The following is a 26,962-nucleotide window of genomic DNA, read 5'->3' as shown; positions in this document are numbered from 1 at the left end:
GTTGTGGCAGTGCCCTGGAAATGGTGGCAGTACCCTGAGAGCAGCACCAATGCCCGGGCACCAGCACCAATGCCCTGGCAGCGGCAGCAACGCCCCAGCACCGGCAGCAATACCCTGGCAGCGGCACCAATGCCCGAGCAGTGGCAGCAATGCCCTGAGAGCAGCAGCAATGCCCTGGCAGTGGTGGCTGTGCCCTGGAAGCAGCAGCAATGCCCTGAGAGCAGCAGCAATGCCCTGAGAGCAGCAGCAATGCCCGGGCAGCGGCAGCAATGCCCTGGCACCGGCACCAATGCCCTGGCAGCGGCAACAATGCCCTGGCAGCAGCAGCAATGCCCTGGCAGCGGCAGCAATGCCCTGGCAGCGGCAGTAATGCCCTGAGAGCAGCAGCAATGCCCTGGCAGTGGTGGCAGTGTCCTGAGAGCAGCAGCGATGCCCTGGCACCAGCAGCAATGCCCTGGCAGCAGCAGCAATGCCCTGGCACCGGCACCAATGCCCGGGCAGCAGCAGCAATGCCCTGGCAGCGGCAGCAATGCCCTGGCACCAGCAGCAATGCCCGGGCAGCAGCAGCAATGCCCTGGCAGCGGCAGCAATGCCCTGGCGCCGGCAGCAATGCCCTGGCAGCAGCAGCAATGCCCTGGCACCGGCACCAATGCCCGGGCAGCAGCAGCAATGCCCTGGCACCGGCAGCAATGCCCTGGCACCGGCAGCAGTGCCCTGGCACCGGCAGCAGTGCCCGGGCACTCGCAGCTCACCTGGCCCAGGTGCACGGAGCGCTCGGGGCCGGCAGGACTCGCCCCGGCCCGCGGGACGCGGCGCTGCTGCGGGCCGGGCGCTGCTGCGGACACGGCTCTTATTGTGAAAGGATGATGAGAGGCAGCGCTCACCTCTGCCGACCATCGCTGCCTCCCTGCTCGCTGCCCCGGCACCGCTACCTCCGCCCGGCCGCTCCCGGCCGATGCTTTCTGCCCGCCGGAATATGTTCGCCAAAATCCTTCTGTCCGCCGCCAGCCTTCTGCTCGCTCACCTGCTGCATTTCCTCTGCTCTTGGATGCAATTCATTCCAGGTAAAACGCGTTAAAATCCCTTTCATCCCGTGCCCTCGGAAAGGGGCTGCTGCTGCTAACACGGGTCGGGAGAACGATTCCTATCGTCAGGCATTCGCGACGGAGCGATTTGAAGTCTTTGTTAGATGGCACAAAATGCCTGTTGTTTGCTGAATGGATAAAGGGCAGAGGCAAGGATTACAGCAGATACAGATGGTCTAGAGCTGGAAAAGCAGCACACGGCAGATTCTGTGTGCGGGGGAGCCAGCTGGAAGCGGGCAGGGAGAGGGTTCTTTGGAGCCGCATCGTTGCCGAGGCTTTAACCCGACCGTGCAAACGGTGAACTGCCCCAAAGGATTTGTATCACAGCTTTGTGTCATCGTTGCACCGCTTGAGCTGCTTTTTGTTTGGGGTTTTTCCCCCCTTCGTTTTATTTTGTTTATTTGTTTACTCGTTTTCAGAAATTAGGAACCAATAAAAATCATGGCCGACCTCACGGGAATTTCTGCTGTTTGATGGTAGTGGTAGTTTTGTGCCCTTTAAATTCAAAGCGTTGCTTCCGAGGTATCCAAAGAGCTGGAAAAAAAATCTCAAATCTGCCTTGTTGTGCCACCAGAAGACCCCAAAGTGTAAACTCTAATTTTTCTGGGAAATCAACAGCTATTTCATGTGCTGGATTTCACTGTCGCCTTCCTCCTTCCCTTCCTTTGAGCCTTCCCCTGCTCTTTTTCTCCATTTATTTTTCCCCTGTGTTTTCTGTCGTTTCTTCTCTGTTTTCCTTTGCTCCTCGGGCTGTTAGAGAGGAAGTCGGTGCCTGAGCCCCTGGCCATGGGGAACCGAGCAGCTGCATGGAGCAAGGAGCCCAGCACGGGCACATCCCGGCACTCGCCAGGCAAGTGCTGCACCTTCCCTTTGGAAATCCCACTGGGAGCTCCGACCCTGGGGATGGCTGGAGTCCAGAGGGCACAAATCCACAGCTCTGGTTCAGCCTGGGGTCGGGGAGAACTGCTTTGCTTCCATGTTGTGCCAGTGTTTTATATGGAACAAAACACAGCCCGTGCTGGAGGAAAATTCCCTGTTTGAATGGTCCTCGGGGAGAACAGAATTCTTGCCTCATTCTCCCTACTTGAAGATTATAACGAGCATTCTGTTTGCTAAATTTTGCCCTTAATTTTGGAGTCAAGCAATTAGAGTGTGCATGGAGGGGTGGATCCTGAGCCTTGGCTTTGAACGAGTAGATTAAAATCAAAATGGCGTTGCCCATGTAGCAAATGGCTCCCATGCTTCCATCATCCACCATTCCAGATTTCGTGTCCCACCCACTGCTGTGGAAATATAATTTAACGTGTGATTCGTGGTGGCTGCACCCACAGCAGCTTTCTCTTCAAAAGCCTGGTCCTTCATCCCACCATATCTGCATAGAAGCAATCAATAAATAATCAATGCTGGGCTGTCAGTTTGCACGGGTCAGTGAAATCATGGCACACTGTGCAGGGAAACAGGAGCTGAACAAAGGATAACTCTGCTGTGGTTGCCTGCTATGTTAAGAAAATATTGGAGGAAAGTTGACACCTCCGTGTCTGGCACTGCCTCTGCTTGGATATGCCAAAGACCTTGAGCGTGTTTTTAAAAGTCTGAGGTAGGATGGAAAGGAACTACAGTGGAGAAATGAGGGTTCTGTGATCTTGTGCCGATTTTCAAGTGTTCAAGCACACACAGAGAGCCCCGCTGGGACTGTCGGCTTTTAATTGTGGATTCAAGTTCTTCCATCTTGGGGCGTGGCCAGAACGGAAGGAATAATTTTATTTATGCATTCTTTAAAATTAAAAACTGGCCTATCTTCTGCCTTCCTCAGAGAGAGATTGGTCCATTCTTGGCGAGCTGGATGTTTAAAAAGGGGCTTTTTATGAGTGAGTTTTCCCCTGAAGCTGAAACGGCTTTTTTGAAATTACTCAGGAATATTGTGTTGAGCAGGAGTTTTCTGTGTTCCGTGCATTCAAAGTTCACTTAAAGTTAGCAGTTATTACTCGCATCTCTTTTTGTTTAATAGGGAAGATATGTTGGTTTGGTTTTTTTCTTCTTGCATGCCTTCCCTCCCACTAGCCATTCAGAATTGTCTGCAATGACTTGTCTTGTTTCTTGAAGTTTCTGTTTTGACTCATGTTGGTGTTGGGGTTCGCTCCCATTTTGCCAGGGAGCGAATTTCTGCCAGGATCTTCAGCTCATTTGAGTGATGCTCAGAGGAAAAAACCAATCCATTCTCTTGCTGTGCTTCTTTCTCCCTTTCTGGCCTGGGTTTGGGGCATTCCCTTAAATATTCTTGTTGTTTATAGTCCATTCTATTGAAGTCCAGTTTGTAGGGGATGCCTTGGAATGAATTCTAATGAGATGAGTTCTAACTAGATCAGATTTCAAGGATTACTGAGATGACCACGTGAATGGTTATCACAGGACAGGAAAAACAAAAAGAACTTGGCTTACTTAGCTTAGGAAGTGATATGATTCTTCACCCTAAATACAAGACAAGGAAGGGAAAACTACCAAAACTACACACCAGAGCTGCCAGAAAAACAAGAATAATACCCTTTGGTAAATTGGAAGCATTTTCCTGATCATCTGGACAAGGAGCAGTTATCAAAAGAGGGAATGAGTGCATGTAGACATAATAATTTTTAAGACAGAATTCTTATGTAAGAATTTCTGGGGCAGCAGTTGGGAGGGGTGGACTCAGGAGGTCTTTTCCAGCCCTGGTCAGGCTCTTTTGTGGAATGTATCTTTGCAAAATTTCCATTGACAGTGCTCTCCAGGAACTTTCAATGTAGTGCTGTCTTGAGTCATGCCAACTTTGTTTCTGCTTGGATGTGAATTATTTCCTTATGGATGTGTTCCTCTCATTCTTTAATGCGCATTTTGCACCTTTGCAAATGAAATCTTCTAAATATCTCCTTATAGATGTGTTTCTCTCGTTCTTTAGTGTGTATTTTGCATCTTTGCAATCCCCATCTGCATTTCTGTAAACACTTCAGAGATCTAAAGGGGGATTGGCAGATTGGAGAGCTAGATTGGATCCTTGCATTTTGCCTTCTTGCAATCCTAACACACAACCTGTGGGTGTTTTTGTGTAGAGAAGCAAGCTCAGCAGAGTTTTCTGCCTGCCAGCTCAGCTCCTTTGCAGATAGTCCGGCTGAAATAGTGGATTTCCTCTGGAGATGTTGAGCAAAAGGTTTCAGAGGAGGGAAATTGGGCAGCAGCTACGCTTGGTCACCTGGATTAACAGATGTAGGCCAGAAGCAGCGGTGGCGAAAGGACAGAAAATCAGAGTGAATTCTGTGACAGCATGGACTCCCTTCAGTGTGTGGTGTCCGAGCAGCCCTGGGTGATGGAGCTCTGCCTGCCATGTGCCCTTTTTGGTCAGCATTTCCCCCATCTCAGTGCTCAGCAGTGCAGGCTGGCTCCATGGTCTCGGGGAGAGCACAGAGCAGCTGCACTGAGGGCAGGATGGGCAGGTGCCAACCTGGGCAGGGAGGCACCCCCGGCTAAATCCACCTCTGCAGCTAAATGGATTGCTAAAACAATCCTTGTGTTGATGAGGCTTTGCAAACCAGGCTGTGGGAGCCAATCACTGACATCACTGGTAGCTCACAGCATTCCAATCACTTCATGCTCTCCTGGGGCTTTTGTTCTCCAAAAGGGGTGGTTGCAGCCAAACCAGAGGCTTCATCATAAATGATCCTTCTCTGCTCATCTCCCTGCCAAATAAAAGTTGTAAATCTATCTTGTGCTGTAAATGGGCTTGGACTCAGTTTCATTGGTCTTCTTCCATTTTTGCAGGTTTTTTTTCTCTTCTCTTAATTATTTGCAAAATTAAATCCAAATATGCATTTCTTTGATTAAAAGAAAAGTCATTATCTTTTCTATCATCCTATATTCTGTTACCTCCTTTGGGCTGCAGAACTAGTATTTCTTGTGGATTAACTAGAGCAGAGTATCTACAGGATTTTCAGCTCCCTGTGGATATGTTGGGTTTTGTGGCTTTACTTTGAGTATCCACCACAGCTTGGCTGCATGCTGAATGCTCTTCTCCCTGACATCCAATCTCAGGATCTAGCATTTGTCACTCAATTCCAGTGAAAATCTCAACTCCCTGTGTTTTGTCCTTCCTTCTCTCTTTGCAGGTTTCAAGCATTACCTGCCCAGCCCATCCAAGGAGCGAACCCTCTGCCACAGACCCCGGGGGCTGCAGTGCATCTCCCCCTTAGTGCAGAGCGTGGAGGAGACCCCCGAGCCCATCCCAGCCAAGATCAAAGGACAGATTCCCCAGTGGATTAATGGAAATCTCCTGAGGAATGGCCCTGGCAAGTTCGAGTTTGGCAATGACAAGTAAGTCTCCTTTAAATGAATTTTTAAATGCTCCTGGCCAGAACTCTGCCTAAGCCTAAAGGGGACCCCCCTCATGACTATTTAGAGCATATTTTAGTTTCTTTTTATGTAAGGGAAGGAAGAAATACCAATGTCACTCTTTTGAGAGCAGTTGCTCCCTCAGTTGGGAACTCCCATTTTCTGCAGAGAGGAGCTGAATGGTGAAGTCACCCAGGCTGGCAAAGCTGAGTCACAGAGAACATCTCGCCCACTCACCGTGGTGGGGTGGGGGATAAAACATGCCCAGCTTTGTCCTCTGTCCTGAGCAAAAATCCACCCCTGGCCACTCTGAAATAAATCCAGGGCAGGAATTTGGAGAGTTGGTTGCACCAAATGGTGTGAACTGCTTTAGAAGCAAATCCACCCAGTTGCAAGAATAATATATTAAAATACCCCCAGAAGGCACTGACTCCCTGTGGCTTGCAATGTGCCATTGCAGTAACTAGCAGCTCAGCTGGTGTCAGTAACTGGCCAAAGCTGATCTCCTCCTCATATTCCTAGAGTGAGACCATCAGGTGTTCTGGGAGTCTCACAAACCCCTCGGTTTGGAGACAATGACATCCTGCAAGAAGCTGAGAGCTAAACACCTCTGGGTTTGCAGTAGTAATTTATATTGTTGTACAGTACAGCACAAACTGCATTCCCTCTGCAGAGGTGAGTGGTTTATCTATATAGATTATTCCCAAAAAACCTTACAGCGTTTGCAAACACCACATCCCACAGCTATGAGTATACTTGTTTCGATTTGGTTTGATGTGGTTTGTTTGATTCGGGGGTTTTCCCAAACAAAGCTGTGGTTAATAATTCAAGGGATCTGGGAATCAGCTTTTACAAACATCAATAAACCTAAAAAGAGGGTACTACACAGCATCATATAATGCCCAACTCTTCTTCATCTCTTTTTTTCTCCCTCCTGGAAGGTTCAACCACTGGTTTGATGGCATGGCCCTGCTGCACCAGTTCCAGCTGGCCCATGGCACCGTGACCTACAGGAGCAGGTTCCTGCAGAGCAGCTCCTACCTGAGGAACAGCCAGCACAGCCGAATTGTGGCCTCAGAGTTTGGCACCTTGGCCATGCCAGACCCGTGCAAGAGCCTCTTTGGGCGCTTCCTGTCCCGCTTCGAGCCGCCACGTACGAGTGCTTCTGTAAAACCTGAGGGGCTGCTGAGATCTCCTTGGAGGAACTTGTGGTTAGGTGGAAAGGGAGGGGTGAGGAAGTTGGACAGACTTTCTGTGAGCCCGTGTTTTTTTTAGAATATGGCCCCAAATTCCAAAATTATGCAAATTGGTGTCAGCCTCAGCGGGGGGAGGCAGAGTTTAATGTCTTAATGCCACTTCAGCTCGCTGAATCCTGGATCTTTCTGAAAATTTCCCAAAGAAAGCTCTCCCCCAGAGAACATCCTGTGCAGTGCTGATAATGAGCATTACAGCCTGATGTTCTACCTGAGACACAGCTTTGCCCTCAGAACACCTTGCCTTGCTAAGCTTGTAGGGTAAGTGGGCTAATCCCTCCCTTCCTGGACTAAGGGGCAGGAGATTATTGTGTAGGGTGAGGGATGGAGCTGCACAGGAATGGAAGTTCCAGTACCTGTAGGATTCTGTGTACGTCAGGGAAGAAAGAGGCTTAAATGCAAGCAAGGTGTTCCCCACTAAAACCAGCAGGGCTGAAGTTTGCAGCTTGTTGCTGATGCTGTGACCATCCTCTGTTTCTCCTCTCCCCTCCTGCCACATCCTGTGTCCTTTCCCGAGGTGCTCACACCTTCACTCGTGGTGACACCCCCCAAATCCCCACCCCAGCTCCCTCAAGGCATTCCAGACCTCTCCACATTCCTCACCTGCCTCTGCCCAGATCCAGCAGTGATTTCCATCTCTGTCCTTGTCCTTTTCACCCAGCTCCACCTGCACAGTTTCCCTGTGTAGATTATCAAGATGTTTCCAATCAATCTCCCAGAGATTAATGCCACTGCAAACGGGTTTATTTGTTTAAACATGTCTAACTTGCCATAATTCAACATGAGCTGCACAGAGCTGCACACAATGCCAGGGTTTCTGTTTCAGAGCCCAGTGACAACTGCAATGTGAACTACGTGCTGTACAAAGGGGATTACTATGTCAGCAGCGAGAACATCTGCATGCACAAGGTGGACCCAGAGACGCTGGAAACAAAGGAGAAGGTGTGGACAGGTGGGATAAGGGAGCTGGGGTATGGTGGTGCAGAACTACACCTTGCTGGCTCCAGGGGAATTCCACCTCCGGAGGAATTTGTCTGTGCCTGCAGCATCTCCGTGCCGAGTCCCTGGGGAGCTTTCAGGGGTGGAGGTGCAGTCACTGCCTGGCTGGGCACAGCTATCAGTTCTCCTCTGCCCTCCCTGCTTGCCTGGGCTTGTCTGCCCCTCTCAGCAGAACAGGAAACAGCTTTTTTCTGTCCACAAGAAAAAGCGAACATTGCTGGTCTCACATCTGCCTTTTCCCTGCTGCTTTGCTTTCATATTCTCTTGATCTGCTTTTTCCACCTCAAGCTTTGCACGCTCCAGAGCTGCCCCTGATCAAACCCTGTTGTAAAGGTTTGGTTCAGCTGCCACTTGATTTTCTCCCCCTTGCTAGGAAATGACCAAAACGTCAGAGAAGTTTTTCCCTGTGACAGAAGAAGGTGACCTGTGACAGCACAGCACAAGCTATGTAGGGCTGTCCTGAGTCATGCCAGCTTTGTTTCTGCTTGGATGTGAAATATCTCCTTATGGATGTGTTCCTCTCATCCTCTAATGCATATTTTGCACCTTTGCAAATGAAATCTTCAAAATATCTCCTTATGGATGTGTTCCTCTCATCCTCTAATGCATATTTTGCACCTTTGCAAACGAAATCCCCCCTGCCTGCACCCTTAGAGGGGATTTGGGCAGGACAGCTGTGGGAAGGGCTGAGGGAGGATTCTGCCCTTCCTAAGTCAGTATTTACTGCTGGGCCTGTTTGACACCAGAAAATGCCAGCTCAGAGCATCCCTCAGGTTGTGAGGGAGCCACTCCAGGAATTCTGTCTGCAGGATCAGTAGTGAGTCATGAGTAAGCTGTGTGTAAAGCACAGCCACTGAGCTGGAGCTGTCCTGGGTGGTTTGCCGGCTGGCCTGTTTGTAAACCAGACTGCAGTCATGAAAAGCCAGGTGGGGATTTTGAGGTTCAGCTCTGTTGAGCCATCTTGTCATAAAATGAAAAGAGTTCCCCTCTAGCGTTTTTTTTTTTTTTAGCTGCAGACTGTTATTTTTTTGGGTAAGCGAAGAAATGGAAGGGATTATCTCACATTTAAACTCTCCAGTTTGTGATGCCTTAATAGGACGTGGTTTTCTGAGCTTGCAGTGACAAAACTCTTGGTGGTTTCTTGGGGCAGTGACCATCCCTTTACACACCTGCCTGTGCTTGTTATTGGCATCATTCCCACTGCACCTGTACCCTAAGGACATCTGTGTCCTCCGAGGAATGTCTACTGCTATTAGTCCTGCTTTACTGATAGAGAAATATCCTTATTTTCAAGGATTTGCAGGCAGAATGAAGGCTGCAGTCCAGATGCCACATTATTAATAATGAATAAAATCTGCTCTTCTTCCTCAGACTTCCACAAAAGTGACCCTTGGGGAAGTTCTGCACTGACTGAAAATCTCTGGCATTTGCAGGTGGACTGGAGCAAGTTTATTGCAGTGAATGGGGCCACAGCTCATCCCCACTACGAGTCTGATGGGACAACCTACAACATGGGCAATTCCTATGGGAAGCACGGTGAGCAGGGCTTGGCCAGGCTGGTTTTTGGGCAGGGGGTGCAGGATCCCTCCTGGTGCTGCTTCAAGGAGCAGCTGTTGGAGAAACACCCAAAGAGACCTGAAAATTGCTGTTCCTCAGTCAAAATGTCAGTGTCAGTCTGTCCCATAAAACTGGCTCCTCTCAGGATTTAGTTGCAGATGCTTCTGACTTTGGCCTGTGAATGTACAGCAAATTCTCCTCTTGCTCTCCCAAGCTTTGCTGGAAAACAGGAGAATGATTTTTTTAAAAAGTCCCCTCCACTGTTGAAGCCTCATCTGAAGAAGTTTAGCAATTCATGTTTTTCACTTAGAATTTAGCAATTCATGTTTTTCACTTAGAATAAATTGGCTTTAGATGAGCACCATAAGGGTTTTTGCGGAAGGGAGGACAGAATTTATTCTGGTCACCTGGCTATCTTCCAGCAAAGCTGAGTTTTATGGGATATTTTTCTTCTTCTCAGAACTCTGAACATCTTGATTGGATCCTGTTCCATCCACATGGCTGCTCAGAGCAATCAGTCCCTGTCAGCTGTGTGAAATCCTTCTTTTCCAGAGGCCTGTGAGAACAGCCACTGCCCTTTATTGTGATCCCTTGTGATTTTCCCAGTTTTGACCATTTTCCATTCTTTCTGCTTTCATTTCCTTTTGGCCTCAGCAAAGCCCAGCTCTGTGCCACGTGCTTTTTCCAGCTGGACATACCAAGCCCTAGATCATTGTTATTCAGAAGTGCCATCCTTTCCTGCTCATATGCCAGGTTTATTAAATGAGCATTACTGAGGCTCAGAGTTTTCATTTCCTGTGGGCTTGGTTTTCATCCTGCCCATGTTATCCCTGGACAGCACTTCAGGCAGAGCTGGCATTCTCCCAGGCTAAGATCCCTCTATTTCCTTTCAAGCATCCTCTTTTCATTGTTCTTTTGGTAGATAAATCCTCTGTAGATGCTTTCCTGCCTGCTGGGAGATGTTTAGGAGAGGTTGTTGCAAGTATTCCTGGAGGACAGGAAGGAGCAGAGCCTGAGTTTGGTTTGAGCACCTTCTCCCCTTTCCAGGATCCAGCTACAACATCATCAGGGTCCCCCCACAGGAGTCAGGCCACGGGGACACCTTGGAGGGAGCCAAAGTTCTGTGCTCCATCCCTCCCATGAACAGGGCAAAGCCATCCTACTACCACAGCTTTGGTAAGATTCCACCCCAAAACCAGGGAATTTGGGAAAATGCGATGCAGAAAGGGCTGGCCAGCGCTCTGTCTGCCCCTTGAGATGTTCTCTTTTCAATTCGGGTGATATTCCTCCCTTCTCTCCTCAGGGATGACTGAAAACTACATCATTTTCATCGAGCAGCCCCTCAAGCTGAACCTGCTGAAGATCATCACCTCCAAGCTCTGTGGGAAAGCCATCTATGATGGGATCAGCTGGGAGCCTCAGCACAACACCTACTTCCACGTGGTGAACAAGCACACTGGGGAGGTGAGGGGGTCATTGGCCCCTGCAGCAGCTAATCTGGAACTTCAGTTCCAAATTTCCAGTTTTTTTCCCCAATTTTTTGGGATCTTTCATTCCCAAAAGTGCTACATAGCAGCCGTGGGGAGTTTAAGAACCAATCCAGAAGTTACTGCAATAAATATTTTAAAGTTTATTGTAGTGTACATTTACACTGCAATGTTTATTTGTAGATTTGTTAAAAATGGGATTTCTTCGTGCATTTTCCTCTTTATTCATTCCTTTCTTTGCCAGCCCTAAAAGGACAGGCAGAAAGAAGCAGTTTGGAGGGACAGGGACTGAAATGCAGGTCCCAGGTACTACAGGGTATGAAAAGGTCAGAACCTGGGAAAGATGCACAGTAAGGGGCTACTTGATATTTTGGGTTTTCTTCTTCCAGTTTTGCTCCTTAGTGGCTTAAGGCAGCCCTTTTGTGGTGACACAAGGACAGAAGGCAAAGCCCAAGGGATGAGAGGGGTTGCAGTGGGGGGCAGAGTGTGGTATTTGCAGGGATCTTCAACAAGGGGAGAGAATGATGCATCTGACTCCATCTTATCAGAAGGCTAATTAATTACTTTATTATAATATATTCTTGTGACTGTCAGCCAACAGTCCTAACACACACACACACACCTGGCCCTGATAGTCCAAGGAAACAAAACACCATGACTTTGGGTAAACAATCTCCACATTGCATTCTACTTTTGCACAAACACGGGCACAGCAAATGAGATAAGAGTTGTTTTGATCATTCTCTGAGGTTCAGAGAATGTGAAACCCAGAAATATTCTTGGGAAGAACTGTGCCTCGCTTTTCTCTGTGAAGGTGAATTTCTCTGTGAATGATGAGGAGGACTGCATTGATATCAGAAGTCTAATTAATCACTTTATGATACAACATCATTCTATACTATATTACATTGCATCTAAACTGAATCTGCCAAGCACCCAACTCTGTACACAACCTGGTGACTGTCCTGACTCAGACACACACACCTGGTCCTGACAGACCAAGGAAATAAAACACCGTGACTTTAGGTAAATAATCTCCACATTGCATTCTACTTTAGCACAAACACGGGCACAGAAAATGATAGGAACTGATTTTCCTTTCTCTGAGGTTCAGAGAATGTGAAACCCATAAATATTCTCAGGAAGAACCGTGCCTTGCTTTTCTCTACCAAGAGAAAAGTGGGGCTGCAGGAGAGAGGAGGAGGAGGAGGAGGAGGAGGAGGAGGAGGAGGAGGAGGAGGTGAGGCAGGAGTTGCGGAGGGGCTGAGCTGTGCCCTGCTCCCTGCAGGTGCTGCCGGGCTCGTGGTGCTCCCAGCCCTTCGTCAGCTTCCACCAGATCAACGCCTTCGAGGAGCGGGGCTGCGTGGTGCTGGACCTGTGCTGCCAGGACGAGGGCACCAGCCTGGCCCTGTACACGCTGCAGAACCTCAGGAGGAGTGGGCAGGGGCTGGACCAGGTGAGATCCCTGCTGCCCCTGCTCCCCCAGCAGCTGCTGCAGGAGTTGATTTCCTGCGGCAAAGCTCGGGTTGGGAGAATGGAGAACGCCGTGGGGACAGCACAAGCACAGTCCATGAAAACTGAAATGATCATCTCTTGATGCTTTCTCTCTTCTTAAATCTCTCTCCATGGAGCATGGCCTTGAAACTCTTCAAGCCCCGTGTGTGACACAGAGCTCCAGAGCCTGGCAGAATTTATTTCTGTTTTAAAACCTTGGTTTTAATGATATTAGTTTTCCTTATCCTTGTGTAATGGAATTTTCCCCCCAGAAATGATGCAAAATAAGTTGTAGCATAACATCTAAATGGAAAAAGAAAAAGGAACCCCACTCTTTAAGACATTACTTCATAAAACAAGCAGTTTTTATGAAAATCACAGAAACACAAATACCACAGAAACCCCTGCCCTGTTCCCCACAGACACCTCACAACAGCACATTCAAATAAATTATTTATTGTGCCCAGCTCTGTGAAAAGCCCCGTTTCAGGCTGTGTGAGGGGCATTATTTTGCATAGGTCACACATGGGAAAAGTGGGGGTGCTTTCAGTTTCTCACCGTGCAGATGTGTTTGTTGGAAACCCCGCGTGCCGGGGGGGCTGCTGCATGTCCCGACAGGGCTGAACTTCCTCTGTCTGTCCTGAGCTGTCTGGAACCAGCTCAGCTCCGGCCTGAAAGGGGCACAGCTGCGTCCCTTCGGGTTCTGCTTTCTCTTGGCATTTATTCTGGGCGTTTCTCCAGCATTTTCTGAGCATATTCAAGTACAGCAGATTGTTAACGCCAGCTTTTTTTTTTGTCCTTCTCTGAGCACAACCCAGGTGGATTTGTATGTGGCTGGAGGTGTCCTGGTGTCAGCACTGGGCCTGTGTTTCCAGCAGGCACATTCTTCAAGTGACAAGTGGCATCACCAGCACACTTCACCCACGCACACACAGAGGAGTCATTTCAGAACAGAACTTCAAACTTCCCTGCAGCAAAAACCTCAGGAGTGTCTGGGCATGGCTTGTCTCCTTTCCCCAAATTGGCTGGCTCACTAACCCTGGCAGAGTATTCTGTCTGGCAGAGTTCCTCAGCCAGATTACACGAACCAGTAAAGTTTTGAAAACAAGGTTAACACGTAGTTAAAGTGAAGTTTCACAACTGAGCTGGTGGGTTGTGGATTGAAGTAACTGAGACACACCAAAACAGGGTCCTTATCTATTTTACTTAAATGGGAATATGAGGGGTTGTGAACTTGGCTTGAGCAGAGCTTTAGTGGCAGTAGTGGAATTATCCTCTCAATGTGCTGAGTGTCAGCCACACTGGGGGCTGCACCTTGCTCCCCAGGTAAACCCACCATCATTCCCTGGACCTCCATCCATGAATCCACGGGTACCTGGGCATGCAGGAGGGAATCCTGCAGGACAGCCTCAGGCACTGAAGGCACAGTGCTCTCCTGCTTCTCTTCAGAGTGATGTAAAGCAACACAAGCCTGTTCTAACTGAATAAAACACAATGCAGTGTCTGTCCCATTGCTGGATTTGGTGATAATGGTTTTTTATTGGGCTGATTTGCATACCCAGCTCAGCATTAATTACTGTGAGAGCAGTGCTGACCCTTTTAATTCATATGGTTTTGGTTTCTGCTGTAAATTACTGACACATGCAGGAACTGCTTCTTTCCGTTATGTGTTTTACCTTACCAGAACTTGGTCAAACATGTAAGGAAGAGAAGAAGAAGAATTCAGGGCTGTCTAAAACTTCAGAATTGTTCCCTAAAAGTGCATTTAAGCTGAAATGTGTGTCCTCTGTCCATCACCATCACTCTCTGTCTCTGTAACAGGTTTATGCCTCCGTGCCCAGAGCTTTCCCTCGCCGCTTTGTTCTCCCTCTGGACGTGGATTCAGACACACCCGTGGGGAAAAACCTGAACCCGCTGCCTTACACCCAGGCAAAGGCTGTGAAAGGTGCGGATGGCAAGGTGTGTACCAAACCATAAATGCATTTATGCAGCAGCTCCTGTACCTCGGAGCTTTAACCACCTTTGGTTGTGCTGTGGTTGGTGGGACCTGCCAGCTCTCCTGCCCTGCCCAAGCTGACCCAACCCTGCACATTTCCTGGAGAAATTACCCTGCAGTTTTCTTCTTCTCCCAGGTGTGGTGCACACATGAAAATCTGCACCCTGAGGGCTTTGAGAAGGTCGGGGGCCTGGAGTTCCCCCAGATCAATTACTCTGGGTACAACGGCCGCAGGTACCGCTACTTCTACGGCTGCGGCTTCGGGCACCTGCTCGGAGACTCCCTGATCAAGGTCGATGTAGAGACCAAGAATTTCAAGGTGAGGTGAAGTCAGGTCATCGAGTCCTTCCCCTGAGCTGCATTTGAAGGTGTGACATTTACTGGGGGTCTTTTAGGGCTTTGCCCATGTGGGTCTGGGATGAGATTGCCAATTTCATCCCTCATGTGGCACCTTATGAACGTGGCACAGTCACCAAACAGGAGAGGATGGCACCAGCACACTCCTGGAATGAAAAAAAAGTTCATAAAAAGTTGAAGTCTTAAGTTTCTTGGAGCCCAGAGTATTTCCAGGTGCCTTTGTGGGGAGCATTGTAACTCTGCTCAGTGCAGCAGACAAGTATTAATGCAATGAAACCCATCCATATGTCCCTGAGGCTCATCCATGTGTTCCTGTGCTTGCTAGATCTGGCAGGAGGAGGGATGCTACCCGTCAGAGCCCGTGTTTGTGCCAGTGCCTAATGCCACGGCAGAGGACAGCGGAGTCATCTTGTCTGTGGTGGTCTCCCCTGCTGAGGTAACTTGCTTCCTGCAGTTTGTCAAAGTCACACAGCATTAATTCACTTTTTCAAGCTCCCAGCCGAGCTGGAGGCTCCCTGGCAGGTGGTTCTTGCTCCCCAGAGTGCCTGGCCGAGCACAGGCAGTGCAGGCAGGAGCTCTCCCCAGGCTGTTGGTGTGTCCCCAGTGGAAGCTCAGAGCTGAGTGAGGCTCGGGGCTCCTGCCCTGCAGGTTTGCTCCCCGTGCTTTGCTCCGTGCCTTTGTGCGCGGACAGTGCGAGAAGTTCAGCCTGGCCGCTCACTCTGCCTCTCTGCTCCTCCTGCAGGACCAAAGTGCTTTCCTGCTTGTGCTGGATGCAGAGACCTTCCAGGAGCTGGGGCGAGCAGAGGTCGGGGTGCCAGTGCCTTACGGGTTCCACGGCGTCTTCAGTGCCCACTGAGGAGCTCCTGGGCACCTCCTGGGACTCAGGGCCGGGCCAGCCCCACCAGGAACCTCTGCTGCCTTCTCCTCCCACCTTTCCATCGCGTCTGGGATGAAGGAGCTGCTTTTTCTCCACCACAACCTCCTGTATTCCTAACAAAACACGGCCAAGGAAGGCAGGAACCCCTTTGCTCCCACAGCCCACTGCTTTATCTGCATTGTTTTTACTATCTTGCTAGACCAGCTAGAGCAGCAATTCACAAAGGATGCCAGGCTGAGGCTTGCAAGGCAGAAAATGGAAGCTGAGGTGATAAACCCCTTCCTTTGGTGCCCTGAGGGGAAGAGAACATCAACATTCAGGGCTGTGACTTTGGCTGAAACATTTAGAGCAGAAGAGAGGAGTAAAAGCCAGCAGGTGACAGGTGGGCCCAGTGAGGGGGAATAAATAGATCCCCCCTTGCATCCAGGTTGCCTTCAGGGGGCTCCAGGGGGTAGATGCAGACACTCACAGAAGCTGTGCTTTTGCTTTTTTTCTGTACCATAGCAGTGCCCTCCAATAAAACTTTGGGAAGATTTTCCTTTCTCTGCCTGCACTCAGAGTCTTGTAGATGTGGGGGGCGCATCTGCAGAGCAGGACACAGCTCTGCTGGCTGGCAGCTCCTGCCTTCCTCCCAGTTTCACCAGTAGGAAACACCAGTGGGAAACACAGAGAGCTCCAGTGTGGCCTTGGTGTCCCTCTGGGGTTGAGCAGAGCAGAACAAACTCCAGCCCCCTGTGTCATCCAGGCTTCTCCAGACCCTCTGGGTGGGTCAACAGAGAGGACTTCTAGTTGTACTTTTTCATTGTGAAGAATTATTTGAATAATTTCCCTGAGTAATAAAGGAGCCCTTTTGCCCTTGGGGCTTTTCCTCCTCTGAGCTTCCTTCACCTTCCTTACAGGTCTGGGGAAAAGAAAAAGGATTTTACCTCAGGGAGAGGCAGAGGAGGCTCAGCCAGAGCTGGTGGAAGCCACTAGATGGCAAACAGCTCCCGTTGCTGCCGTTCAGCCCTGTCCTGCAGCCTCCGGTCATTGTCACATCCCGCCTGTCCCAGAGGTGTTTGATGGAGTTCAGCCACCATTGGTTCTCTTTTTCAATTTTGGTTTTTTCTCGTTGAGGTGGGAAACGAAAAGGAACATCCTGGAGCTGAACATGGGGAGGAACTGGAGCATCCTGAGGCCAAACACGGGGGATTGGAGCATCCTGGGGCTGAACACGGGGGATTGGAGCATCCTGGGGCTGAACACGGGGGGATTGGAGCATCCTGAGGCCAAACACGGGGGGATTGGAGCATCCCGGGGATGAACACGGGGGGATTGGAGCATCCTGGGGCTGAACACGGGGGATTGGAGCATCCAGGGGCTGAACACGGGGGGATTGGAGCATCCTGGGGCTGAACACGGGGGATTGGAGCATCCCGGGGCTGAACACGGGGTGGAACTGGAGCATCCCCGAGTCCGACATCGGCACCGGGCGATTGGAGCATCCCCGCATCCAGCACCGGCACGGATGGACCGGAGCATCCCCGGGGCCGAACAGGGGGAGGAACTGCAGCATCTCCCGGTGTCGGCGGGCGGATCCCGCGGGCTGGAGCCGCCCCCGGGGCCGGGATGAGGCCGGGCCGGAGCCGCCCCCGGGGCCGGGCTGGAGCCGCCCCGCTCCGGCCCCGCCGCGTCCCCGCGATGTCGCCGCGCTCCGCCCGCCTGGCGCGGCTGTCGCGCTCCGTCACCTTCAGCGCCTGCCACCGCCTGCACAGGTGAGCCCCGCACAGGTGAGCCCGCACAGGTGAACCCCACAGGGGAGCGGCACCGCAGAGGTGAACCCCGCAGAGAGCCCAGCACAGGGGAGTCTCGCATAGGGAGTCCTGCACAGAGCCCCGCATAGGGGGGTCTGCACAGGGAGCCCCGCATAGGGGGGCCCGGCACAGGGAGCCCCGCACAGGTGAGCTCCGCACAGAGCCCCGTATAGGGGGGGCCCGCACAGAGGAACCCCGCATAAGGAGCCCCGCACAGGGAGCCCCGCACAGGTGAGCTCCGCACAGAGCCCCGTATAGGGGGGGCCCGCACAGAGGAACCCCGCATAAGGAGCCCCGCACAGGGAACCCCGCACAGGGAGCCCCGCACAGAGCCCAGCACAGGGAACCCCGCACAGGGAGCCCCGCACCGGAGGGCGCTCCCAGCCCCGCACGGCTGAGCCCCGCACCGGAGGGCGCTCCCAGCCCCGCACCGGGAGAACGTTCCCAGCCCCGCACCGGAGAACGCTCCCAGCCCCGCACCGAGAACGTTCCCAGCCCCGCACCGGGAGAACGCTCCCAGCCCCGCACCGAGAACGTTCCCAGCCCCGCACCGGAGAACGCTCCCAGCCCCGCACCGGAGAGCGTTCCCAGCCCCGCACCGGAGAACGCTCCCAGCCCCGCACCGGAGAACGCTCCCAGCCCCGCACCGGAGAACGCTCCCAGCCCGCACCGGAGGGCGCTCCCAGCCCCGCACCGGAGAACGCTCCCAGCCCCGCACCGGGAGAACGCTCCCAGCCCCGCACCGGAGGGCGCTCCCAGCCCCGCACCGGGAGAACGCTCCCAGCCCGCACCGGAGAACGCTCCCAGCCCGCACCGGAGGGCGCTCCCAGCCCCGGTGCGTTTCCCGGTTGTGTCCCCGGCCCGGCCCCTTCCCGCAGCCAGCCTTCCGTGCCCGGCTGCAGTTCCGTGTTCTGACAGAGCCGGCGGCGCTTTCGCTTTGTAAACATCGCCCTGCGCCCCCCCCATCTGCCGGTTTTCTCCCCAAAACTGATAAATTCCTTGACCTGAAGCTGCCTCAGTTTTAGGATCGGTCTCTTCTCCCAGGCTAGGAGCGGTAGGACGAGGGGAAGCAGCCTCGAGCTGTGCCAGGGGAGGTTTAGGCCGGAGATCAGGAGGATTTCTCCATGGAAACGGTGGCCAGGCCTTGGAAGGGGCTGCCCGGAGCCTCCCCATCCCTGGAGGTGCCCGAGGAACCCCGGGATGTGGCACTCAGTGCTCCGGCTCTGCTTGGACCCCGGGATCTCACAGCTCTTTCCAACCTCGGTCATCCTGGGGTTCCGTGATGTTCCCAAAATGTGCCTTGACCTGAAACACTCAGAGCAGGGCCCTGCATTGCTTCAAAGGGAACATTCGGAGGGAAATCCTTTGTACTTCTTTGTTAATCAGTGATAAACCCAAATGTGCAGCTTGCTGCAGGCCGAAGGGATTTTGGGCCCGGATGTTGAACATTTATCCAGCAGTGAAACAGACACAAAACCACGGCAGGGAAAGATTCAGTGCTGTCAGCAGCATCTTTTCTTGGCCCAGCCATTTCTGTCTGTGTTTGTGCCTCCTGGGCTGGGTAAATGTGGGAGAGGGAAGAGATGGAGAGCTGGAGAGCAGAGCTGAGAGAATCCATGGAGATGTGGAACAGATCCATGCCTGCCTTTCCCACAGCAAATCCCTGAGTGATGAGGAGAACCTGAAGCTCTTTGGGAAGTGCAACAATCCCAATGGCCACGGACACAACTACAAAGGTGGGAAACTGATTTCCATCCTTGCTCAGGGTGGGGAGGGCTGGGCCACTCAATCTCAGCAGCCTCAAACAGCTTTTTTTCCTCCTAATTCTTAATAAAAACACAAACCCAGCGGCTGGGCTTGTGTTTTTATTCAGAATTAGGAGGAAGTTTCAGCAGCAGGGGGTTGAACCGTAGCATGGGTTTGCCATTTTTCAGCTGAGTAGATAATAAATATTTATTTTCAAATGCCACTTTTTGAATCAAGTCTGCTTGTTTACGCGCTGCAGAGTCATTGCGATTGGAATGGAGATTTTTCTAAGCAAGAGCCATGCAAATTAAACAGCCTGTAAACATTATTTGAATGGGTTTTTTTCACAAGTTCTCCCATCTGAACACCCCGAGCACACAGAATTAGATCTCTCCAGTTCCTGGAGTGGCTCCCTGTGCTGTTGGCACCCTGAAACCTCTGCTGAGGAGCTGCTTTATCAGGGGAGACAGGCTTATCTCCAGCCTGCTGTGGCACCGGCCCTTGGGGAGGGATTTTTGTGCCTCTGAGTCGTTGTTTTTGTGGAGCATCTCCTCATTTTATAAAAGCAGTCCCACTCCTGAGTGCAGCCTGTGGGTGAGCAGGGCTGTGAGTCCCAGCAGAGCAGCAGATGTGGTTTTGGGCTCATGGGCACCACAGTGACCTGATCTTTTCTGTTTTCCAGTTGTGGTCACCGTGCGTGGAGAGGTGAGTGCTGCCAGCGTCCTTTCCTGTCCCTCAGGGTGGCAGAATCCCCACAGTTCTGGGTTTCCCGGAGTATTTCAGAAACTCTGTGCACATCACTAGAGCAGGTTTTCTGTGGCCAGTGCTGTTCACAACAAGGATTTGCAGTTTAATGCTGTTTCCATGCTTGAAGACTCTTCCAGAGCGTTGTTTCTGCCTGGTGTCAGCTTTTAGGAGAGAGTGGAACCTCTGGAATTGTTTCCAGGCTGTACCAAGCCCTTGGGAACATCCCAGGAGCGCAGCTGGAGCCCTGTGACAGCGGGGAGATAATTTCCTTGTGGCTCAGATGAGCTGAGCACAGATATTCCTGCCTGCTTTGTGCTGCCACCAATGTCCCTTGTGCTTCCCTGCAGATTGACCTGGTCTCGGGCATGGTGATGAACCTGACAGACCTGAAGGAATACATGCAGGTAAAAATAGCCCAGTTTTCCTTCTAATCCCCTGGGACAGATGATTAGAGCTTGTCTGGTGCCAGCATGGGGATGTGGTGAGCTGCTGAAGGCAGCACATCAAAAGGAAATTAGGCAATAATTGAAGAATAAATGCCTTAGCTGTGTTCTGTGAGGCAGAGCCGCGTCTCCAGCTGGGAATCTCACAGCTGCATCTGGGGCTCTTTCCCTTTATTCCTTTATTCCCATCCTGGCTGTGTGGGTTACCTGGGCCTCAGGCCAGGCAGGGACAGGGACAGGGACAGGGACAGGGACAGGGACAGGGACAGGGCTGTCACTGTGCTCTCTCTGCAGGCAGCGATCATGGAGCCCCTTGACCACAAAAACCTGGACAAGGACGTGCCCTACTTCTCTGAGGTGGTGAGGTGGGTCAGGGGCTCCTGGGGGGGCTCATCCTGCCTGGGCAGCAGCAGCAGCAGCAATCTGTGCCTGTGTGCTGAGCACACCTGTGTCCAGCCCTGCTGCCCCTCCTACATCAGCCTGGACAGGCAGGACCTGCCCATCCCACCCCATCCCATCCCATCCCATCCCATCCCATCCCATCCCATCCCATCCCATCCCATCCCATCCCATCCCATCCCATCCCATCCCACCCCACCCCACCCCATCCCACCCCATGTGCTGGCAGTGCCACCATCCCCACGTGGCCCAGGTGTCCCCAGCTGCCCCTCAGCATCCCCCAGCCCACCCTGGCTGCAGATTTTGGTGTCACTTCTGCCCTCTGAGCCCTGGCCCTGCTGCTGTTCCCCCTCAGCACCACGGAGAACGTGGCTGTGTTCATCTGGGACAGCCTCCAGAAGCTCCTGCCCCAGGGCATCCTGTACAAGGTGGAGGTGCACGAGACAGAGCAGAACGTGGTGGTTTACAAGGGAGAGGAAACAATTGTCAAGTGAAATCAGCCTGGGCCCAGCTGCTCAGCAGAAATCTCGTTATATATTTTATCATCTCTGTGGATCCCTGCCCAGCATTCCCTGCAGCCAGCCCTGGTTCTGTGCTCCAGCAGGACGAGGGCAGGTGTTTCACCAGGACCCTCCCAGCAGTTTGCCCATCTGGCTTCTCACAATGGGTTGGTTTCTCTGCTTTTCCTCAAGACCTTCCTGTTCTGCCAGCTGATGTGAGATTTAGAGTTGTGCCGTGGTAAATGAAGCAGCTTTGGGGGGAGGAGGTGGCCTGGCAAAATCACAAAAGTCTTTGATTTCTCTCTGATTAAATATTGAATTAATTTATTTGATAATGTGAGCTTTGGTGTTGCTTTGCTCCTTGATCAAACAGAGAAGCATTTCTGAGGGTATTACATCATTTTTCTATTTCTTTGCTTCTTATCAGTTTATTTCCTGTGCTGCAGGCACGTTTCGTCCTGTGGCCAGCAGATCTTTCTCTGTGTGGGGAACTGCTGTGGTGGGCAGTCAAAAAAAGCATTTCTGACCCAAACTGGAGAGCCAAAGGGAGGAGGGTGAGAATGGAAAACTGAGGGAGCTGCAGGGGGAATGTCACAGCCCCAGTGGTGGCAGAGCCCTGGGGAGGGAGTGCAAGAATAAACCCTTAAATCCACCCTGAAATCAACCCTTAAATCCACCCTGAAATCAACCCTGAAATCAACCCTTAAATCCACCCTTAAATCAACCCTTAAATCCACCCTTAAATCCACCCTGAAATCAACCCTGAAATCAACCCTGAAATCAACCCTTAAATCCACCCTGAAATCAACCCTGAAATCCACCCTGAAATCAACCCTTAAATCAACCCTTAAATCCACCCTGAAATCAACCCTGAAATCCACCCTGAAATCAACCCTTAAATCAACCCTTAAATCCACCCTGAAATCAACCCTGAAATCCACCCTGAAATCAACCCTTAAATCCACCCTGAAATCAACCCTGAAATCAACCCTGAAATCCACCCTGAAATCCACCCTTAAATCAACCCTGAAATCAACCCCAAAACTCAGTGGGGGCTGTTGCAGCAGGATGAGCTTGTGAGAGGAGTTTAAATGGACACTACCCCAATTCTCCTGGATAACTTAATGGATATATTTAAAAAACACAACCTGATAAGCAAGGCAGCAATTCCCTTGCTTTCCGAGGAAATGGGGTGTTTGAGTAATGGGAGCAAACATCCCCTTTGGGGAGGTTTAATGAAGCTTGCCTTAATTGTTCACCTTGGCCACACTCTGCTGCAGGTTCAGGCAAAGTGGGGTTTGCGCTGCCAAAAAATACCTGAGGTGGTTTAAAACTTTAAATTCACAGGAGTCTGGGCTGCTCTGGAATGTAAAATGGGAATTGCTTTAGATGGAGACACTTCTGTGCTGTCCCCTGACCTGGATCAGCTTCACTCAACCTCCCTTCGGAGCTTCAACAGGGAATTGGGAGAAAAATGGGGGATATTCCCTTTGGAAATTCCAAAAGGGAATTGGGAGAAAAATGGGGGATATTCCCTTTGTAGCTTCTACAGGGAACTGGGGGAAAAATGGGGGATATTCCCTTTGGAGCTTCAACAGGGAATTGGGAGAAAAATGGGGGATATTCCCTTTGGAAATTCCAAAAGGGAATTGGGAGAAAAATGAGGGATATTCCCCTTGGAGCTTCAAAAGGGAATTGAGGGGAAAAATGAGGGATATTCCCTTTGGAAATTCCAAAAGGGAATTGGGAGGAAAATGAGGAATATTCCCTTTGTCAGAGCAAAACCTCTGCCCTGGCTGCAGCTGCTTTGGGTATATTTTTTCCTTTTTAAAGGTGGTGCTTTGGGGGATATTTGGCTGCAGGTTCGTTGCAGTGTGAGCCATGCAGGGAGTGCTCAGTGCAATGAACACTCAGCTGCCACATTTGCCCCTTTTCCCTGCTTTTTTTCCCTCCCCAAATGTGGAATCAGCAGTTTTTATTCAGCGTGGGGGGTTTGCAGCTGCTCTGACCCCTCCTGCTGCCCTGCAATGATGTAAATCCAGAGCTGGTGCTGCTGATTCACAGGGCAGTGACTCATGGACACTCAAACACATCATGTGCTCTCTTTATCAGAGCAGGGATCCGCTCAGCTGCTGGCAAAAGCCGAGCAAACAAACGTTACATCTGCACAGCACAGCCCACTGCTTTTATTGGCACGGGGGCAGAAAAGGCAGCCCAGACTGCTGAGCATTTCTGCAGCCCCACGGCCCTGACAAAGCTCCTGAGTATTTATTTATATATAAAATAGATATTTATATATATATCTGCAGCCCTGAAAAAGCTCCTGAGTATTTATTTAATAGTAAAAAATATATATATATAGTATATAGTATATAGTACATAATATATAATATATAATACGTAATATATAATATATAATACATAATATATAATATATAATATATAATATATAATATATAATATATAATATATAATATATAATATATAATATATAATATATAATATATAATATATAATATATAATATATAATATATAATATATATATTTGTATTTATTGCTGTGAAGATCGATCTGCGCCAATTATTCTGATCTCTCGGATTTCAATGACTGCAGCTCTGGGGAAATGGGAATAAATTGGGTGCCTGGGCAGGGGTTTGGGTGAAAGGGGCTGGAAACAGCAGGGCTGGCATTGAAATTGGGATTTCAGTGGTGTGAAAATTGGGATTTCAGTGGGTGCTGTCCCCTCGTCCTGCTCAGAGGGAGCCCTGCAGGGAATTCTCTGTGGGATTCCAAATCCCCAGCTGAGGGAGGGAGGGAGTGGAGTCCCAGAATTAAACATTGAACATTAACCATTAAGCTCTGCCTGAGTTACTGAGTGATGAAATGCTGGGAGCACAGTTCAGGTGACAGTGGGGACAGCCCTGAGAGGCCACAGCTGATCCCAGCAGAGGCTGGAGGAACAGGATTTCCAGTTTTAATGCATGGAAATGAGAATGGCAGGGAAATAATGACAGGAAATGTCATTTAAAGTCCCGAGTTGTGTTTAGTGGGACTGAAAGACCCAGCCCTGCCTTCCTGCCACATGCTAAAATCAAATCAGGTTTTTCACAGAGCTGGACACAGTAAATGATTTATTTTAACGTGCTGTTGTGAGGTGTCTGTGGGGACAGTGCAGGGGTTTCTGAGGTATTGGTATTTCTGTGATTTTCACCAAAACTGCTCCTTTCCTGAGCTAATGCCAGGCCAGGGGCTGCCTGTGCCCGCAGCTGATGGAGTTTAATGCCTGTGGCACCATCTGCTCCTGTCAACCAAAAGCAAAGGTTGAGGCAGCCCAGGAAACCTGTCCAACAGCAGCTTTCCTTTTTATTTTCATTTATTGTCATCTTCATTTTTAGTTCAGGGAGGTTTTTCCCCATTCTGCCTCACTGGAGGAGGAAAAATCTCGATTTTTTTCCCTGTTTTTGAAGCACAGTGGCCAAGGGAGGACAGAGGGTGCAGCTCTGGCACGGAGCTGATCCTGTTCCTGTGACACCTGGGGACATGGAGAGCCCAAAGGGAGCAGCAGAGAGAGGGGAAACTCCCCCAAGTTCTGCCACTCCTCGGGCTGAATTTTACAGCCCATTGTAGCCCAAACAATGCAGGAGTTAATAAATAATCCACATGTGGAGGGATGAGGAGCTGCTCCCCTGAGCTCAGCTGCACCTCCCAGTTCCCCACTGGGATTCCCCTCCTTAAAGTGCTTTTATTTCTCTCCTTAAGGTGCTTTTATTTTCCTCCTTAAGATAAAACATCTTAATTTTCCTCATTAATTTTCCTCATTAAGGTGCTTTTATTTCCCTCCTTAAGGTGTTTTTATTTCTCTCCTTAAGGTGCTTTTACTTTCCTTCTTTAAGGTGCTTTTATTTTCCTCCTTAAGATAAAACATCTTAATTTTCCTCATTAATTTTCCTCATTAAGGTGCTTTTATTTCCCTCCTTAAGGTGTTTTTATTTCTCTCCTTAAGGTGCTTTTACTTTCCTTCTTTAAGGTGCTTTTATTTTCCTCCTTAAGGTGCTTTTATTTTCCTCCTTAAGATAAAGCATCTTAATTTTCCTCATTAATTTTCCTCATTAAGGTGCTTTTATTTCCCTCCTTAAAGTGCTTTTGTTTCCCTTTTTAGGGCATTTTTCTTTCCCTCCTAAAGGGGTTTTTTTGGGATTGCTCACTTTTGGGCTGGGCAGTGCCAGCAGAGGGAACTGAATGAGGCCAATAAAGAGCAAAAAACTGGAGAAAAGGAACTGTCTGTGCCCCAGAATTCCCCAAATTTCCTCATTTTCCTGATCCCCAGAGCAGCCCCAGCAATTCCCACCCTGGGTAAAGCTCATTAGGGTGTTTGTTTGTGCCTGGCGCTAATTGGAGCCAATTAATTACCCTGTGCAGGGGGGGAAGGCCAAGTGGAAACAGAGCGTGGAAGTCTGAAAAATGAGGAGAAAAACTGGGGCTGGGTGTTCAGGGGCGTTTCGTGGCTTTTTCCCCGAAATTATTTGTACACTGGTGTGGAAAATTCAAATTTCTGCTCGTAAATGTACCCAGGAATTCAGTGAATGTGGCAAAGAATTAAAAAACTCTGTCCCTGTAAATTTACCTAGAAATTCAGTGAATGTGCTAAAGGATTAAATAATTCTGCCCCCATAGATTTACCTGGAAATTCAGTGAATGTGGCAAAGGATTTAAAAACTCTGCCCCTGTAAATTTACCCAGAAATTCAGTAAATTTACCCAGAAATTCAGTGAATGTGACAAAGGATTCAGCGTGGATGGGCCAAAGCAGCACGTGGGGATAATCTGGGACATGGGAGGTGCCACAGGGACGTTTAAATGCAATTTCATATTTGTTATCCGAGGCTGTAATCTTAGCAGATAGGTAGATCAACAAAGAGATGGGAGCTGAGCCGTAATTTCCAGCACTAATTAGGATTTTATTGTGTGTTGTGCACTGATAAAGAATGTTCCTATCTCTGCTAATTACCCTGTCTGCTAAACAGGAGCCAAATGTAATGGCTGGCCACTAAAATAAAATAATTTATGTGAAATTCTGCGAGAACATTCCACGAATGTTCAATTTGTTCAGGCTCAAATGGCACCTGTGGAAATGTGAAATTGTGCTGGGGAATTCTTCCCTCACCAACCCCTCCTCAGCCCAGCAGTAAACAGGGAAAGAAGTGGAAATTGGGGTGAAAGAAGTGGAATTTACACTCAGGGCATGGGAGGGAGAATTACCTTTATTTTTTGGGGCAAACAGTGGCTTTTGTACAATTTGAACAAGCAGAAATTGAGTGAAAGCTCAGCCTGAAAGCCAAACCAGCCTCAGCAATGTTTAATCGCAGCTGCCAACTCTTACGGATAATATTTTGGATAATTCTGATGGAATTGAAAAAAAATTCCCTCTTGGACTTGATATATGAGTGCCTGAGAAATAGAAATGAGCAGGGACAAATTCTTCAGAATTCCTGAGAAACAGAAATATAACAATTTTTCCGAATTCCTGAGAAATAGAAATGGGCAGGCACAATTTCTTTCTGAATTCCTGAGAAACATAAATGTAACAATTTTTTTTTCTGAATTCCTGAGAAATAAAAATGAACAGGTGCAATTTCTTTCTGAATTCCTGAGAAATATAAATACAGTATTTTTTTTCTGAATTCCTCAGGAATAGAAATGGGCAGGGACAGTTTCTTCTGAATTCCTGAGAAATATAAATATAACAAATTTTTTTTTGAGTTCTTGAGAAATATAAATGGGCAAGCAGAATTTTTTCTCGTGGTGTTCAGCTCCTGTGTTAAATTTTCAGGCTCCTTCATCCCCAGGCTCCTCAATCCCTTGGGAATTAGGAT

General features: G+C 49.8%; 2 protein-coding genes across 3 annotated transcripts; both read left to right on the top strand.

Annotated features, from left to right (window-relative positions):
• Window positions 1-861: 861 nt before the first annotated feature.
• Window positions 862-16,004, top strand: BCO2 (beta-carotene oxygenase 2). Of its 2 annotated transcripts, XM_063178621.1 has the most exons (13): window positions 862-1,064; window positions 1,843-1,935; window positions 5,219-5,423; window positions 6,383-6,594; window positions 7,521-7,636; window positions 9,127-9,229; window positions 10,298-10,426; window positions 10,554-10,714; window positions 12,026-12,193; window positions 14,053-14,190; window positions 14,364-14,546; window positions 14,910-15,020; window positions 15,327-16,004. In XM_063178621.1, the coding sequence occupies exons 1-13, from the start codon at window positions 956-958 to the stop codon at window positions 15,438-15,440; spliced, it is 1,842 nt and encodes a 613-aa protein (XP_063034691.1). In that variant the 5' UTR covers window positions 862-955; the 3' UTR covers window positions 15,441-16,004. The 2 variants fall into 2 exon arrangements, with proteins under 2 accessions (XP_063034691.1, XP_063034690.1); XM_063178620.1 differs by lacking the exon at window positions 1,843-1,935 and having other exon boundaries at window positions 893-1,064.
• A 1,110-nt stretch (window positions 16,005-17,114) lies between these two features.
• PTS (6-pyruvoyltetrahydropterin synthase) lies at window positions 17,115-21,424 on the top strand. The gene is made up of 6 exons (XM_063178622.1): window positions 17,115-17,215; window positions 18,911-18,990; window positions 19,683-19,705; window positions 20,095-20,151; window positions 20,485-20,555; window positions 20,945-21,424. The coding sequence occupies exons 1-6, from the start codon at window positions 17,142-17,144 to the stop codon at window positions 21,081-21,083; spliced, it is 444 nt and encodes a 147-aa protein (XP_063034692.1). The 5' UTR covers window positions 17,115-17,141; the 3' UTR covers window positions 21,084-21,424.
• Window positions 21,425-26,962: the final 5,538 nt, after the last annotated feature.

The sequence above is a fragment of the Melospiza melodia genome, chromosome 29 (assembly GCF_035770615.1).
Source record: "Melospiza melodia melodia isolate bMelMel2 chromosome 29, bMelMel2.pri, whole genome shotgun sequence".
Classification (NCBI taxonomy): Eukaryota; Metazoa; Chordata; class Aves; order Passeriformes; family Passerellidae; genus Melospiza; species Melospiza melodia.
Note: the sequence above shows the minus strand (reverse complement) of the source record. Positions and strands in the feature narration are given on the sequence as shown.

Bases quoted from the DNA above. Each gene is read 5' to 3' on its own strand.
- BCO2 (XM_063178621.1), top strand. From the start codon at position 956: ATGCTTTCTGCCCGCCGGAATATGTTCGCCAAAATCCTTCTGTCCGCC. The intron at 10,715-12,025 runs GTGAGGGGGTCA...TGCTCCCTGCAG, and splicing joins TGAACAAGCACACTGGGGAG to GTGCTGCCGGGCTCGTGGTG. The intron at 12,194-14,052 runs GTGAGATCCCTG...TCTCTGTAACAG, and splicing joins GTGGGCAGGGGCTGGACCAG to GTTTATGCCTCCGTGCCCAG.
- PTS (XM_063178622.1), top strand. From the start codon at position 17,142: ATGTCGCCGCGCTCCGCCCGCCTGGCGCGGCTGTCGCGCTCCGTCACC. The intron at 17,216-18,910 runs GTGAGCCCCGCA...CCTTTCCCACAG, and splicing joins GCCTGCCACCGCCTGCACAG to CAAATCCCTGAGTGATGAGG. The intron at 20,152-20,484 runs GTAAAAATAGCC...CTCTCTCTGCAG, and splicing joins ACCTGAAGGAATACATGCAG to GCAGCGATCATGGAGCCCCT.